The following is an 18,492-nucleotide window of genomic DNA, read 5'->3' as shown; positions in this document are numbered from 1 at the left end:
ATACCCAGCGACTTAGCTCATCCAGAATTGATGCATTTTACTGTTTCTGAAAATTCTGCAAGTTTTAGCGCAGGTTCTCCATTAACATATTTTTAAGCAGCACTTTTATAACTACTTATATATAGTACAAATTATGCATGACGTTAGTCCAAAGCCAAACGGCTCAAGATTTACCATATAGTTCACTGGACTGGGCCCCAGCAGTCAACAGCGTTTCATGCCACGGTGACCCTATACCTGAGCACCACTCAGTATGCCTATATACATCAAATACCTCCCCACAAAGAAGCCACATGCTAATTAGCCCCCATTAATGACTGGAACCAGGTGTTCTCGTCACCAGTCCTGGGATGCTCCAAAAATGTATATGCAGATGAGGCTGAGGGCAACCTGGTCCACCTCCACCTGATGCAGGGTGGGGCCACACTAATCATAAGACACTCAGAGAGGATGAGACAGAAGGATTCTGGGTGAACTTTTTGGGGCCCCACTTGGTGCTAGTTGCCAGACATTTGATGACGAAACAGGAATCACTGGAAATGGGAAAGAAAGGCGTAGCTCAGCTGCGGGAGTGAAGTGGAAGTCAACATGTATGCAGTGTAGTGGTTCACCATGCCTGGAAAAACAGTCAGCGCTGAGGGGGACTGTACTCAACGGGTACTACCTTATATCTAATTCAGCTGGGCTCCACTAAAAAAACCAAACCAAAAAACAATGATTTGGCAGATTTGGCTTGGAACACAAAAAATTTTACTTAAACAAAACAAAACCTATGTCTGTCCAATACAGGTTTCGTAGTCATGCTCAGTGTTGGCTGCATTTAGTTAACTTCACAGCTGGTTTCCATTACTAAGCATATGCTGCTTTTGGCAGCAGTTTAATGATGGACAATGTATTTAAAAGATGTTTCCTTGTATGCAAATGTAAGACAATTAGGGGAAAAAACTTGTCTTCCACCCCAAAAGTTTAGTGATGTTTATTTTACTGGACTACGCATCTCACTTTTAATAACTCCTTCCTGTCTCAACTGAATCTGAAAGTGGTAGTGGGGAAGCTGTACTGGAGAAGCATCCTCAGATGTCCTCAATTTTGGTTTCAGCCTCAATTCTGAACTATCGTTTTCCTCTCATACTTAGCAGTTTTTAAATTTCATCCCTACAAGACGACCTTAACTTTGCATCTCGTCTCCCACCTTTACAGTGGTTCTTGCCTGATGACATCCAATGACCAGCTCTCTAGATTTCAGCATGTACGATGCATTACTGCCTATATCCAATATCCCTCCAACACATCTTCAAATTCTCAGCTCACTTTTCCTCCCGTTTTATCACACCAGTAGCATACACACTTAAGATTATGCACAGTTCACTTTGTTTTGTAACTGCATCTTTACTTTACCTTACTATTAATATACCAAAGCCTGCTCAATCCATCTCATTTTTTCCTGGCATACATATATAATGTGAAAAGTCATTTTAAAAGTATCCACACAATTCCCCCACATAGGTTCTCTCTCTTTATTTGTTTGATTCACAAGACTCTCTTGCCAGCCTTAGTTCTAGCATGACTGATTCTTATTCTAATTCAGATGGTGCGCATTACTGGTCCTTCCATAATACATGCAATGAGATAAGGAAAATAGTTACTCAGAACTCAAAGAAGCACTTCCTGTAGCAAATTCCTAATTTTTATTTAATTTATTACAGATGCCAGATACTTCCGTTACAGGAAGTTGTAATTTGGAACTGATATTTTCATATGGTTATGCCCTCTAGACAGACGTAAGAAAAACAGAAAGATACAGATTCAGGATGACTCTCCCAGTTAAAACCATGACAGTCAGTACACACTTCTTTGAGAGAGGAGAAACTACAGTTCACCAAATTCAGGTTGGAATTATAAATCTCTCTCTCAAATTATATATAATCAGCTACCATCGGATTTTAGATGCTTTCCTCTTTGTTTGGTAACAGGATTTAAAAAGGGAAATAAGACATTATTTAACAAACATTTTGGTTTATAAACCAAACTTTGTTGCACTCACATGGCAGCAGTGATAAAAAAATCTTTTTTTTCTTCCTCTTTACTGGATTCTAAGACAGTCAAAAGGAGAGAAACATTTACATTGTTGAGAGAAAACCCTTTATGGTTTTTCCATTCAAGTGCATCTCAAACTGTCCTCAATCAATCTGAAAACTTGTCAAACAGTAAACTCTAGGTCCACTTATAAAATACTGCCATCAGCCCACCTGCTGGAGAGGCTTAATGGCCAGTAACTGCTTCAACTGTCAGTTCTTTTATTATAGCAACTGCAATGAAAAAACTAAACTAAGGAAACTTGTACTCAACTCTGTAGAGAGTACCAAACCCATGGGTGCAGACTGACTTAACACCTGAACTGATTTGGAACCAGTTCACAGTTGGCCCTGTTTAGAGGTCTCCAGATGTACTGTACATTGCCATGGGTTAAGTCGAACAGTCATTTTTTAGGCATTGCAATGCTATCAAACTACCACGAAGAAGTTGGAGTAACTACCCAGCTCAGCATGCTGTGCAGTGGTGAGTGCCTCAGAGTTTTCCCAGAACTCCCCAAGCAGGGCAGGAAGATCATCCATCCCTCCCCACCTACCCCAGCCTCCCCAATCAGCCTAGGATGTCCCAAAGTCTGATCAGTTGTCATGAATGGAATGAAGCTGACCAGCAGCTTGAGGGGGGAAAGTGCTGTTTAAAAGCAGTGTAGACCGTGGGCAGCCCCCAAAATACCCAGCCTCTTGGAAACCAAGAAGGGGTCCAGGGAGCTCTCCCTGCTCCCACCTCACCACCCTCACCCCAAATCAGCCTGGGATGGTACAGACTGGGTCAAGTGCAGATAATATAGGTTAGGAGATAAGAGGTATGATTGTGTACTGTGCAGGGTAGGGGACAGAAAAGGGGACAGCACAGTAACAGTGCACAGTGGGATGCCTGGAGGCTGACCAGACATTAGTCATGGAAAGCTTGTTAACACTGAATCAATTCATGGAAAACTAGCTCAAAATAACACCTAATTATCATGGAATACTTCTGAAATGCTCCAGGAGTTTAAACAGGGGCTGAGGTGGCGCTAGGATTCAAAGCTAACAGCCCAGAGGTTGCAAGTTCGAAGCTGTAGCAGAAGCACTCATGGCACAGCCCTGTCAAGATTCCAATAAATCTGCAAATTCTGCTAAATACCTTGTCACGCAAAACACAAAAAAGAACAGAAGGCGTTTAGGCCCTTTTAAAGTGGCTTCTATGTCTGGATGCTTACAGTTTAAACTGCATGTAAAACAGTGTAAGTGTTATGTCTGGTCTGCTCCTGGTGTATGAACTTCTGTATTTACTTGCACAATTTCAGAACTAGGCAAGTGTACATTAAACATATGATTCTAGCATGCTTAACTGTTCAGGGCCAAGAATTTGTTTTCAGTGCCCAAGAGTATGCCAGGAGAGCTGCAGCAGAGAAACACACGTGATCCCTGTCCAGAAGAATTTGCAAATATTTTTTCATATTCAACAGAAGATTGGTAAAAGCATTTTTATTGAGGTGGAAAAGATTACAATAAAAAGGGTCCTGCAGTTATTTAGTCAAGTCTTGGATATATAATGAAGATACATTTTTTAATACATGTAATTTAATAAATTTCTTCTGGGTGCTGCCATGGAAAAGCATTTGAAGGATTTATGAAAATACTGTCCAATTCCAGAGGGCGTTCCATATACGGGGGCAGTGTGTATGCGGAGTGCGCGAGGGGAGAACAACACACAGAACTGCAGGCAGCCCAACCAGTTGTACCAGTGTCATGTTTAGTCCCATTTAAAGTTTTACTTGCTCACGACTTGTAGAAGGCTTCTACAAAAAGGGGAATTTCACTCAAAGAAATAATCTGCCTGTATTTTAAAGCAGGGATAGGAACTACATTTAGATGTGCATCTGAATCTCTTTCTTTTTATTAGATGAAGTTTATGACATCCAGGATGGGTAGTTTTAGACTCTGATAGCAAAATATGTGAACTCTCTCTTTCCAGACAGCACGAGTCTAATGGCATTTTCTGCCTGAAAAGAGATTTTTTTTTTTTTTACATCACTTAATTTTTCCAGATACAGATGCACTCAGATTGGCATTAACAGCTTCTGATTTAGCAACCCTTATTAGCAACACTAAATATCGCAAATTTGGACCACTGAAGAAGCTTTCTTTAAGGCAAAAGTTGGACACCTACTTGTCCTATAATCTTTCATAAAAAAGGTTGGAGATTGAAAGATGGAGCTAGAACAAAGGCATCTACCTGTGGGGGAAATCGCTTGGATTGCCACAACTATCTGTAACTACTAAATCTCCAAGATGGATTATCTGTTGTAGAGAAGGTTCTCTAGTTTATCCTGAAAAAAGCTTGTAAGCAATGCATGCCCAAAAACAAACTGCATGACAGCTGTTCTGGCTGCTGTAACATGGGCATCTATGTCTTCTTGTGAAGTCCATATCGATCTCCAGAGAGAATCAATCTAAATACAAAGGGGACGAGATGGAGTTTTGCTTTATTCACTTCAAGAGCAAAAGGGAATCTGGGCACCTTCAAACTTACATTCCATTTTTAGCATCTCCTTTAGTCTCAATTACTTTCAGGCTATCAAGTGGTCTACAGAGATAAGATGCATCAGCTAACTGGAGCATGGCACTCCACTGCCTCAGGTACCTGGTGCAGAGAACACCAGCTTGATGCAGTCATCTATCAAGCTGTGGCTAGAACACCTTCTGAAGTCACGCAGATCACCAAAACCATAAACATGTTCAATGCCAACAATACGGGTTTCCCTCATTTTATACAGGTTCTATATGTGCAAATTCGCTCTTATGCAATGACCCTTTTTATACCAAAAATTTGCTATATGCAAGGTAAATTCACTCTTATGTGACCGACGTGGTGGAAGCCTGTCGCTCAGGGCAGCTGGTGCCCATGCTTCTGGAACTGCAGCTGCCCCAGGAGCAGCACAACGCCACGTGTGTCCCACCGCAAGGTGGGCAGGGGGCACGTTGCAGCCGAGTGGCACCGTTCCAGGAGCAGCTGCAGCTGGGTGCAAAGTGCAGCACGCAGCAGCAGCCACCTGTCTACTGTTGGCGAGTACCAAAATTGTCCTGTAAAAGTGGTAGAAATGGGTATGGGGGTCAGTACAGTCAAGGTCTTGGAACGTATCCCTATTTGTTATATTGTAAAGTGGTTTCCCTTTATTTGAATTTGAGTTATGTGCTCTTTTCCAGGAACACATGTACAGCATAAAGTGAGGGAAACCTGTACACCACAACATGCTGACAAATCACAAATGGTGTGGCTATAGGTACTAGGTGGCCAAAGGCACTTGATTGCTAAAGCATTACTATAATTAAAACTTTGCCTATCCAATACTTGGCACTTCTTAAAATATTCCTACATAACCACAAGACAGAAGTTATTTATATTACCACATACAAGTCAAATGATTTATTGTGCTTGTCTATTACTCACACTTTACTTGTGTGCACCTGTGATTTATGGTCACTTGCCTGCTACCTACTTGCAGCAAGACAAAAAGCCTTTGGCCTTTTCACTTTAAGTCTATGTTCTATACCAGGGTTTCAAACTTTTGGGGCCATGGCTCCACAGGGCTGGTAAAGCAGCTATGAATTTACAAGCAGGGCCCGCTCTAAAATCTGGGGCACAGAGGCCTGTTCCCAACAAATCAGCAACAGAGTGCATGGGACTGACAGCTACATTAACCTCTGCTGCTCTCCCTGCTGCTACCATATCCAGGTCTGGCCTGCAAAAAGCTCTACAGTCCAGAACCAGCCCAAGGGGCAGACACCCCCAGTCTATACAGGTCATTACTTGGGTTTACCTACAAACTACATGTAAGAGATGTGAACAATTGTAAGACTGTTACGCTGTGTGCTGGGTTTCAGATACAAAACACAAAATGTATCTGCATGCATACCGTTCGCATTTACTGTGGCTGTATGCAGCAGTTCAGGTATTAACTGGAGTACATTGGAAGGGCTGTCACCATGATACAAGGAGAGGTGCTTTTGTATTTTAAAAGGTGCCTCATTTCAGCATGGAGTTTCATAGGTTGTTTCGGCAGCTGTGCACAGAGGGTCTTGTCATGCAGACTGTTAACAGACGAGTACGCACAACTTCAGTTTCTAGGGCTTAAAAAAGAGCTCAGTAGAAGCAATGTCTGGGCAGTAGTCCTCTGGGAAAAAATAAAAAAGAGGCAGTAAATTTTAGCTAATCTGGGGGTGACTTCTGTGGAAAAATCTCAGCAAATGACAACAACTAATTTTTACATCTGTCTGAAAACAGAGTTTTGTTTAAAAGTGATAAATATCATGCTGGCTTTCACGTGTTTTGTTTAGCAGCCACTGCAAGAACACAAAACGTTAGCAGTGCATTACTGGCACTCTTAGATACTGCCCAAGGAAGGCAAAGCTCACGTTGGGTGTAACCTCCCCTGTGCGTTTCTTGGTCTTCAGGAGTTGAAGCACTATCCCCCTCGCACTGATACACAAATGCTATGTTCTGAAAGAGTAACAAGATACAAGTGCACAGCCTTAAGCTTTTTTGGAATTTAGTTTTCTTGGTATTTTAAAGAAAGCAGTTTCTGAAAGTCTCCATGAACAGCACAACTCTTCCCTCTTCATTTCTTCCGATTCCATGGCAATGATTAAATTGGCCAAGTTTAACTCTTTCATTGCCCTTGCATCATCCACTCACCTATCTGAAACAGCACAATTCTCCCTTTTGTATACACAAAAATGGGGGGTGGCATGCAACCCACAAGCTACCTTTGAGGGTGACCTCTTATTGAATGGGAATTTATTGAAAACCACATGAAAACGAACAAACAAAAAAGGAAAAAAAGAGAGAAGGGGAAGAAGGGGCAGAAACACAGCTCTATTCAAACTAGGTTTTCAAAAACAGTGTATAATAACCCTTAGTCCAGGCAAAGACATTGTCCCATGCATGCCGGCTCCTAAGTAGCTATGCTAAGAAGCTAAAACTTCACGTTGCATGAAGCTTTCCCACCCCCCGATATGTTCTCATTCATCTCACTGCTCCAACCTCCCACATTCCCCAGATCTGCAAAAAATTAAGTTACAAGAAACGGAAATGTTACCAGCAGCTCATGTAAGGGGGCCACTACCAAACAGTTTTGCAACTTGCTTTCCTTTGATCATCAGTCCAACTACCCAGAAAATACTTTATGAGAATGAGTTGCGATTACATGAGCCTAACTGCTTACCTAAAGTCTTTCATCTGCCTGTCGTTAACACCAGTTTCCTAGGCAAAGCTTTTAAAATCCACAGGAAGACACTGGCTTTACTTTAAAATGCTGTTCTTAAATCAGAAATATTGGTCTTAAGGCAAAATTCCCAAAAGGAACCTATGCAGAAAGCTTAAGAACATACTAAACGTTTTCTTAAAACCTGCCAGGGTGGCAGCAAGTCCTCTTACACAGTATTCTTTGTCAATAGATCTGACATAACTTTACAGAGATCAGTGTCATTCACCCCCATTTTACAAAGCAGGGAACTGAGGCACGGAAAGACAATGCAACTTTGCCACAGTCAACCAGCATCTGAACTAGGAACAAAAACCAGGTCCAAGTCCTGATGCAGTGATCTACCCACTTACCTATACTGCCTCTCTCTAGGTAAGACTCAAATTCATGGCACATAGTTGGAACTCTAGTTCAAACACCGTATCACCTTAACCCACCCAGATTTTGCAATGAACTACCTGCATGCTCCCTAACTTCAGAATTTGCATTCTGGAGAACTGGTTTAGCTCTTGCTGATCCAAAGTCTAATGTCAATACCTTTCAGAACTGAACGTGCAACCAGGCAGCTGGTGTTCTGTACCAGCTGTGAGATGCCAAGGCATGACACCTGTCTCACAGAGGGGAAAAACGTTATTTCAAAAACAAATCTGTAAGACTATTTTTTTAAATCTCTAGTTGCACGGATTTTAAAGCACCTTGAGTTTTTTTTTGCTACAATAAAGAGTATGGAATACCACACAGCATTTATATTAATGAACACAACTACAATGGAAATTCAACATGGCATTATTCAATAGATTAAACAGTAGAAGATAGGTTTGAATCTAGTTCTAAACAGGGAATCGTTTTTAGGCAGATGTATTTCTAGTGGACACCTGCATGAATGTGTTCTTGGCCCTAGACTATCATTTTTATCAATGATCTGGAAGAAAAGAACCACTGATTAAGTTGGCACAGTAAAGAATGGGTGCTGGTAAATATCAAAGAGAAAAGGTCCATGATACAGATACAGTGTAGCTGGATTACTTAGGCTGAATCTGCTCATTTCCAGACACTTGTTTCTACCAGAAGAGATTTCTTCTGATAGAAATATAGTTCAGTAGCTGGACTATTGATGTTCCTACAGTAGCTAGACTAAAGATATTCCTACAGCCCTGTGGCTGGAGAGATTCACGGGCAAATTTTCAGGCCAGGGCAGAAAGAGGACTACTCCCTGGGCAACCCCATATCCTTAGGTGAAGCCATTAATTGGCAGCCTCTCTCTACCCTGCCTGAGAAGGGGGCAAGCTGTGAAGTGGCAGCTATTGGAAAAACAGCAGCTGCTGAAAAGCAGCAGCTGCCAGAGCCAGGAGGGTTTCTGCACTAAGAGAAAGCTCCCTAATCCCACCAGTTGGCTGATTGGTGGGATGGGGCATTCTCCCATGGTGGGAACCCCTCCAGTTTTCCCTTGCAGAATAGCCCCCACTCCTTGTACCCCTCCAGGATCACTGAAGGACTGCAGGGAGAGGGGGGAGCAATCAACCGCTGCAACAAGGCCCCAGGACCCCTGCAGTAGAGGCACAGCAGCCTGCTTCACCACACGCTGCTCCAGCCTGACCTACAGCAGTGCAAGGAGAGGCAGGGGCATTACACTGCAGTGGCAAGCCTTCCGAGTCGTGCTGCTCTGCCACAGCAGCCTCCCTTGCCTCACTGCGCTTTGCTCTAGGTCAGCTGACTGGTGTGGGCGGCAAGAGGAAGCCAGAGAGTCTGGACTATGGGAAAGCTTCCTCACCCTTGGCTCCCAGCCCCTCCAGCTTGCCCTGCCTCTCCCCGCACCGCCACATTCAGCTGACACACAGGGACAGGAATTTAAAAGCTGGAAAGGCTGGGATTCAGACAAGTGGAGGCTTTCCTCAGCCTGACTCTGGGCTCCCCTTGCTACCAAGCTGAGTGGGCCAATCAGGAACCAAGTCAGGAAGACTTTCCTGGAGCCCCACTCCGACTGGTAGCTTTTAAATCACCACTCTGCTAGCTAGCAAGGTGCCAAAGGGAAGCCAGAAGTAGCTCGCTACTTTCCCAAGGCTAGGGTCACCCCTGTCTTGAACAGGTGTGGGAATGAGGGGAGTAGCACCCACCACTCCCTGCCTCTTCATGAAACTCGAGACTGCTCAGTTCGGGGAAGAGGCAGGGAGTGGTGACTGCTACTCCCATCAACCCCACACCTTGTAGACATGGGTGACCCCAGTCTTGGGAAAGCTGGGAGCCTTTCCCCAGCTCCACTCCTCCTGGTCCTCAGAAGGAGTTAAGCCACAGGAAAGTCTATAGGCCTTCAGGTCTCCCAAAGGGCACTCTCTCTGGAGTGATTTAACTCTGTTTGTTGCCAGGTTATTTTTCTTCTGGAGCAGTCATTTTTGCTAAGGGTGCTAAGCTAAACTAATCAAGCACTTTCAGTCTCATCTCATGAGATACCTATCCCCTTCGGTTGTTCCCAAACTTAGAACCACTATAAAATGGGAACTTGTTATTAGTCCTCAAGTGCATGACTTTGCACTTCAAATTGTTAAGTTTCATAACTGTGCTCTACTTCAGAAGGTTAGCTAATTCTTCCTATATACGAATCCAGTTCTCTTAAGTATCAACAATATCCCTGCTTTGTGACTTTTGCAAGCAAACATTCAGCTATTGTACTAATGAAAATGTTAAATAGCATGGGTCCCAAGACAGATCCCCACGGAACACTAATAGTAACCTACCTGCTAGCTGATAACTCACTTTTTAATGTTTTCAGTTGTCATCTCTCTTTTAGATAACTCCTTATCCACTTTACAATTGTAACACTGACCCCATGCTCTACAATTCGGTTAAAAATTTCCCATGAGGCACCATGTCAAAAGCTTTGCTTAAATCTAGATAGATTAGATCCACTGTACTGCTCTTGTCTAAGTAGTAAAGAATATTAGTGGTCTGACATGAACTTTGTTTGATAAAACCATGATGCATTTTATCCCATTTTCTATTCAACCACACATCCTTGATTATTCTTTCCTTCATTATCTGTTCTAAGACTTTGCATAATATTGAAGTGAAGCTAAACAGACCTATAATTCTTTGCATCACTTTTCCCATTTTTTTTTAATACAAACAGTATTTTCTGTTCTGTATGCAAAGGGATAGTTGACAGATTCATGGGAAGTTGTGCTACAGGAGTTGCTACATCTTGTGCCAGCTCTCCTAAGCAGAAAGTAGAATTCACTCAAAATGGTTTTTAAAAGTAAACTGGTTTTCGACAAATATGATTATGATTTTGAAGAGTTAAAAACAGTGTAAGAGCACATTCTGAATCTTCAGTGATTTTGAAAATAGTATCATACTTCATATTAATAGATACTGCAATTTCAAACTATACTAGAACAATAAATTTACTACTACATTCAAGAAAAACTGAGTTTATGGCTACATCTATGAGGTCCTTTCAAATCAAGCTTATCAGTGCCCGATTTTTTTAAGCATTAAGTGCATGCCTGATAAAAAGTCTTATGCCATGGATAAACTACGGTCCTATCCGTAAGAGGCAAATGCAATAGATGTTTAACAACCTCAGTAAGTTTTGCTTTCTGCTTTCCTGAATTTGGAAGCCTTCAAAAGTTTGAATGCCTTATGGTTGTCACATCATTTTCAGTGTTCAGTAAAAGGGTTATGGTGCCATCTGCTGGAAAATATCCTGAAAGTGCTGTCTGGATAGAATTAAAAGGTTAACAAAAAGCGTTTAACTATGTGATTGTGAGAGAAATAGCCCAACAGCATAAGTAAAAGGAGTATTTAAGCACTGGGTTGATTTTCACCTTACTATAATTCAGACTTAATCATGGAGGACTTGATCCTGCTCATTGAGATGAGCAAACAATACCCCTCACCAGAAAATGAAATACACACTTAGATATAAAAGTGACTGGAAAGCCATATCACCTGACAGGGGAAAAGGGAGTGAGGAAAATCTGTTTGTAATGCAAATGCCAACCAGACTCAATGACTATTTTGAATTTCAACCAGAACAAGTGAGAGTAGCAATCTTTGACTCTGGAGAATAAGGAAGAAAAACTAAAAATTATTTACACCAATACCATCTAACCCTGACTACTGGAAAGAATCTACACCCACAAATGCTATTTTATACAATTATATATAGTTAACTTTATGAAATACTTGTATGTCACCTATATCAATCATATAAAAGGTTAAATTTAAAATCACTAGTACAAGTGAGGTCGGAATGACACCCCCTTACCATCCACTAATAACAAAAGTCTGGAAGGGACATGGTGGGCAATCAGGGAGTGACCCAAAAAGCAGCTATACAATAGAATTTAGTGCAAAAAGGTTCAAAAAGAATATCTACTTAAACACTTAAACACCACTGCCAAAAAACAGGTACCTGCTAAAAATGCTTGGACAAAAAAAGAACCAAAACTTCAAAAATTCAACATGCTATAGAAAACATAAGGAGAAACAGAGGCACAGCCGATGCTTTGGGCCATTGCAAAAGCAAGACATTTATTACATGAACTACCCCCATCCCATATAACCTTTGGAAGTGAACTATGTGCAGTACCACAGAAGAAGGCACAAACTCCCAATGGCCTTCCCAACCTCAAATTTGCCAATCTGTTTAACAAGACAACCAGGTTGCTCAATACCACTAGGAACACAAGTGCATGCTGACCAGTGCATTCGTGCAGTGGTTCAAAATGAAGACAAAAGTAACACACACACTAGGCATACATTTAAATATAGGAGCAGAGGCAAAATTTTCCTGCCATCTGCAAGCAGCCACCAGAAGTGCTGAAACACAGAATTAATATAACATTATAAGATATGCTTATACATTCTGTAAGCATATAAAAGTTGAAGAATAAAAAGCAAATGAGCAAGGGAAGGAACTGCAACCCAGAAAGGGGTCCCACAGCTACCCACGCTTAGTCTTCTCACCTGCACACACAAACTGTATGATTTCCTGTGACAAAACAAATTCCATAAGACTCAAATTTTATTAGTATACTAAAAAAAAATAGAATTCAGGCTATGGTATGACAGTTTTGGAGCTGACCTGTAATAATTTAAAGATACAGTATGCTGACTTGGTTATTGAAATGTCTTTTACAACATTATATTGCTTTAACTGACTGGATGTTGGTATGAAATTACTGACTGAAAAATGGCAGCTCCAGGCAGCCACTTGCCAAGCGGTGTTCAAAAAGTTAGGACCAAATTAATGGTTCTTGACATCATTATCCCCAGGCAACTTTAACAAAAAACCAAAAACCTCTTCTCACAGGAACCAAGAACCTGATTAGATTAGCATAAAGCATTTTGAGATAATTTAAAGAATGTGCAAGGGAGCCAGTAGTGGTTTGGATGAAGAAGACAGGAAGTAGCTTGCTCACTCTCGGGAACAACACTACTTCAGAAGGCAGGCAGGTGTAGATTCTTTTTAAAAAAATCCTCTCTAAAAATGTTGCGCCTGTTGTTAAATAGGTATTTTTGTTTTAGGGTAGCTTTTGGTTACTACATACCACTGGTCAGACTCCTAAAGGGAAGGACCAGGCACATCTGAACATAGTTCAACCTGCAGTCTAGTTACAATTAACACAGAAGGTATTACTAGATGGATCCTGATCTAAAAGGAAGGAGAACTGAGAAACTGTACAACAAATGAATGGAGGAAAAAGGAGAGAGAGCACTATGCTCAAGCAGACCATAACTGGGACACAGGTGCAGTTAGCTCATAAGTGTAATAAATGCTACTTACTTCTAGTGTATAAGCTTAATATTTGCCCCATTATTATAGATGTTATTTATCTGTGCCATCACTTTTGCACATTACACAGCTTCCAGTAGCAAATACAACAGAGTTCCCATCAGTCTGGTTAATGAGAGCACTCTCAGCAACATATGAACAATTTGAGAAGACTGTACTCTGCGACCTACTGGAAGCACACAACAGACAGAAACTGCCTAAGTTGTGGTACCTGTTAAGTGAGTCACAGATCTATGGATTTCTTAATAAGAAAGGATGTTTCTGATATTTGTCAGATAAGCTATAACTGCACTCAGCCACATAATGTTTTCTACAAAGTTATTATTAAATACTATTTTTTAGGGGCAAGGTCATAAAAGAGCATTCTTCTGCTGTGAAAGTTCTAAAGCTAAAATATAGTTTGATATAGGAGGGTTTTTTTAAATTGTCTACTGGTGAAGGCACTCTTTCTTAGACAGTGCTGACCAAACTCTTTGGTAAAAGAGACTGACAGATGAGATATGCAAAACACAAAAAGATGGGAGACTGCCAGAAACAGCAGTCTGAAGCTGAAGACAGACCAACTAAGAAGTCTGTTTAAAGTCAATCTCAAGTGTTAAACAAAAAAAAATAAAAATAAAGCTCCCCCATTTACGTTGCAACTGGCAATCTTTAAATCCCTATCCTGTTCAGCCTTTCTAGTCTCTTGTGATCGATGCCATTTGATTTCACCAAGAACTGAGCAATGTACCTCATGCACTGGTAAAACATCAGTTTCCAATCACTGCATTTCTATTTTAAATCTGGATGCATAATTTCTGGTAGGTAGGTATATTATTTACAGCTTTTGCTAAAACAATATAGTAAAATTAACAACAGAATTATACATAATGAAATTATATGGTGAAATTATAATAATAAATTATTTTACCAATAACCATATAGTCGTTATATAAATTATACCAATTTAAGTTAAAACAAATATAATATACTGACACAAAAAAGGTCAAATGAAGAGGCTGAATGTTATTAGAAATAAGCCAAATTGTTTTTTCCTCATTTGCCATCTGTTTAAAGTTTTCAGCCAAATGAGAAATCCATTTTCTTCTTATTTCAAAGAATGCACAAGGACATAAACGGTGGTTTAAATTCTCTCTCTCATTCTTCCTGGAAGAACGTATCTTGTCTGTAGATGGGGTCTGCCATCCACGGCCCATAATGACTGCACATCTCATCTGAGTGAATAACGGTTTAGTAGTGGCTTCTTTTCTAGGCCAAAGAGTGCTTTATTTATCTTAAAAGAGGTAAAAAGTTTGAGACAATCTCACTGCATATGTATCTAATTGCATGCAGGCATCTTTAATTATTACATTTATATCTTGTTTTAAATATAGGGGGGGATATTGGGTCAGTGTCAGCATGTGTCCTAGACCATTTGTCTGGAAAAGAATATGAATGTTATTTAACCATCCATATATTGGTTTATTTTGAAGGGGAGAGGCTTCTAAAATGCACTTCTTGGGGTATCTGATATTGGGTAATATTTAGAGCCTGTTTCCCTAATTTAGAGTCCTTAATTGAGCTAAAATTGCTCACAATAAACAGCCCTGTTTCAGATCTCACATAATTTGTGAGCACTAAAGTACAAAAGATGCATGAGCATTAAACACAGGTGTAACTCCTCCTGTTCAAAGAAAACAACTTAAATGGCAACAGACATGTTTCAGCCAACTCTGCTATTAGGACAGAGTTTGGTAAATGGTTAACTACAATACGTTTATACTCATCATCAATTGTGGAGGTTCCACTTTTCACATAAGGTTGATCTGAGAGCTGGGAGAGGAAAAATGAACACTCAAACCCAGTTATCAGGCAAGTTAAAAGTTTGGTGAAGCTAGAATGGAAATTTCTAATTGTTAATGAAGGGAAACTGATTTTAAAAAAGTCAGTTCTCACTTCATCATGAAAAAAAAGAGCAAGAAACGGTCTCCTGGTATTCAAGCTGTGCTTTCATGTACGTTTCTAAACCTTCAAAACTATTGATTCTGGGAAATAAACAACGTTTTTTCCTACTGCTTACTGTATATCTTTTTCGGATTTTGTTGCTGCTGTTGCTGTTGTTTTTAAAATAAAAAAATGCACATCTTGCTACTATATGAAGATATTCTCAGTTATGTAGCTTTTGTAAAGTCAGCAGATTAGCACAAAATCTTAAAGCATGCAAATATAGGGTCAACGTAAAATACAAGTCCTTTTCAACAGGTACAGCTGATCAGCATCTAAATTTACACACTTCTCATTTACACACAAAATACATGTAAAAAGGAGAAACAGTCTAAACAAGACAGTGCAGAGAATTAAACATGCTTTTCCTTTGTTTTGTTGGGGTTCGCTACACGTCATCTTTATTCCACAGTTAGGGAGAAAAGAAATTTGTTTCAATGAACAATATGGTATAATCATAGAATCAATGGGTCGGGAGGGACCTAGACAGATCATCTAGTCCGACCATAATATGGTTCCTAAACCAAAACATAACTTCCCTTACAAGTTCTTTTAAAGTTTAATTTTACAAAGTTTCAGCTACTTACTAATACTTACTGTAAGTAACACAATTAAGTGTCCTCTGTGTTGTTTTGGTATTTAGAACACCACAAAGTGCATCTGGGGGAGTATAGTAATTTAGTGAGAGACCAAGTGTCTTAAAACAATATAAGGAAGAACTTAACCTCAGAAGCACCAAGGCAAAGAACCCTTTGCAAAAGATTATTAACGGAATACATTTACCCCTTCTGAATATGTAAAAGCCTATGAAACAACTGTCACTTACTCTGTGTGGCCCTGAAAGACATTCACAGAATGGATAGAAGGATCTCTGAAATCCCACAGACGGAAGGTTGTATCACGTGATGAAGTCACCACAAGACGTTGGGTGGGATGTGTACAACAATGTGTTAGCTCTTGGTCATGCCCTACAACCACAGATGAGACCATATAAGGTAACGAAAATGCAAGACTTTTCATTCCCACAAACATCTGGAATGAAATGCTGATCAGACAATTTCTGCAAAAAACCAAAACAAAGCAAAAAAAACACCCCATAGAAAATGACAGTCTGGATTCTACTCATCTTACGGCCCTTGCAGAGGTTTAGAGCTCTGAAAGTCAGTTTAATAACTCTTATTTCATATGAACATTAAACTGGCCATAAGTTACTGCTACTGAATGTGCCGCCATTACAACAAAAAGCAAAGCCATTTCTCAATTGCTCAGAAAAATGCTGCTTTCCATCTCAATACTACCCCTCAGTTTCGTAGAATAAAGTCCCACAAACATCACATGATTCTCATATCTACAGCATTCGCAGGACTAACATCTTATGAACTCTGGTGCCATATTCATTCACATTTCTTGCAACAGCTTTATTAAGTTTCTTCAAGCCCTCAAAAGGATGTTACTTACCCAGAAAAGCCTGAGATGTTTGTAAGTAACAAACTATCGCAAATTAAATCAGTTAAAAGTTAAAAAATTTTCATGAGAACAAAAGAGAAAGATACCTGTCAGAGAATGAACAAGTTCTGACGTCTCCACTTCATACAGGTTTGCTGTCCTATCCCATGAAGCTGTTACAGCTTGCTTCCCTCCGACCAACCAGTCAGCTGCTATAACCACTCCCTGATGGCTTTTAAGGGATGTTAAGGGAGCTCGTATAGTTGGACAGTCACTGGAAGCATCTCCATCTCCATCAGGTTCATCTTTATCTGAGAACTCAATTTCATCTTCCCCAGATATTTGCTGTTAATTTCAAGAGTACAAATGAGTGATTGGTCCATATATTAATGATAAGTTGTACTTAATTATTTTTTCGTTTTTGAAGAAACCACCTATTCTTAATACTGAAGAATCTACCCTACTATAATCAAGCTTCTGATATCAGAAACTTACGGCAGCAGGAAAATAATGTCAAAGCTATGTAGCATACTCTTCTTATGAATCCCCTCAGACTGGATTTGTGGTCTTAATTACCACTAGCCAATAAATTCTTAAGGTAATTAGTCTCATCATTACACCTTTAATTTTTTGGCAGACTATTATCCATCCTTAGTATCCTCCAAACACATTCTTAATACCAAATCCAAAATGGCAACTATCCAGGAAAAATCCTGTAACATTTTAAAACGTTAACTCTTTAAAATTGGCAATATCTTTTGAAGCATTTTCTTATCTCAGTAAAAAACATAAAAATCAGCTAGTAATTTTAAATTCATTTACAATCAATTAAACAAAAGCAAGAAGTTGCTATGAAAGATGGCTCTATAATCATACCTAAATGTCTTAATATACTGTAGTAGCTGGCGGTGGCCATAACAATCCAGGGAAAAAGTGAGAAGCAAGATTTATTTGGTAATATTTTTTATTGAATCGCTCTTTCATTGGACACTTTTCAACAACCTACACTTCCTTTAAACTAGTCATAGCCATGAACACAAATATTGTCCTCTAGCATCATCCTGTTCATGAGCCATCTTGAAAACTAAGAGTCCTTATAAAATTGTACCACGCCTGCTGTTGATACATTATCTACAATATATGAATGACAATCTAGACCACAGGTTTGCACTTTTTCTTACTGACTACCCCCTTCCAGGTTTACCAGCTGCCCGTGTACACCTACCTGCTTACACTATGTTTTAACCCCTTCAATGCCAATTATTATTATAGTGAAAATTAAATCCACCATTACATAATTTCTCCTGTGTACCCCCCGAGACGTCTTATGTACCCCCAGAGTTACACATACCACAGCATGGGAACCCCTGATTTAAACAGAGCACCTGGATTTGCTAACTGAAGCTGCAGTGAAAATCAACAATTACCACCTCTCCATCAAAATCCTCTCCATAAAATTCTCTCTGGAATACTCCTACACTAACATCAAAATTTCTAGATACAATTATACATACGCAGAATAGCACTCTATTAACAACTGCATACATTTATCTCTACAAGGTAAGAGCATCACACTTATTTCTACAAATATTAATGTGAATATACCAAGACAACAATAATCTATAGCAAGACCCTCAGGGAATTTATACAAGCGCTCAAGGTGTGTGTGAGTGAGTGTTAATTAAAGAAGTTCCAAGAGCTGTTCTGATTAAAGCTCCTGAAGCATCACTTGCATCAGTGTCTCCGCACTAAAAAATGGGGGTGGAGGTGCTTTAACTAAGAATTTGTCAAACGAGCTTTAAGGCGCCCCCACATGCTATTTTTCAAGTTCAGGGACACTGATGCACATGATGCTGGAGTCTGCTGGAGCACAGTAATTACCACAGCTCCAGCAGACTCAATTAATCGAGTCTGCTCCAATACACTGCAATTA

General features: G+C 40.0%; 1 protein-coding gene across 2 annotated transcripts in view; it reads right to left on the bottom strand.

The window, feature by feature from the left end:
* The window catches only part of WDR37 (WD repeat domain 37), a 95,380-nt gene that overhangs the window by 9,770 nt on the left and 67,118 nt on the right, over positions 1-18,492 (bottom strand). For both annotated transcript variants that reach the window (XM_019508176.1, XM_019508175.1), the window contains exons 10-11: positions 16,667-16,904; positions 15,940-16,081 (exon numbers count right to left, since the gene is read on the bottom strand). In XM_019508176.1, coding sequence (XP_019363721.1) covers positions 15,940-16,081; positions 16,667-16,904 — 380 coding nt within the window. The remainder of the gene's footprint in view (positions 1-15,939; positions 16,082-16,666; positions 16,905-18,492) is intronic.

Source organism: Gavialis gangeticus, unplaced genomic scaffold (genome assembly GCF_001723915.1).
Source record: "Gavialis gangeticus isolate Ggan-Ray unplaced genomic scaffold, GavGan_comp1, whole genome shotgun sequence".
In the NCBI taxonomy this organism is placed as follows: domain Eukaryota; kingdom Metazoa; phylum Chordata; order Crocodylia; family Gavialidae; genus Gavialis; species Gavialis gangeticus.
The sequence above is the reverse complement of the archived record's forward strand: the minus strand, read 5'-3'. Positions and strand labels throughout refer to the sequence as shown.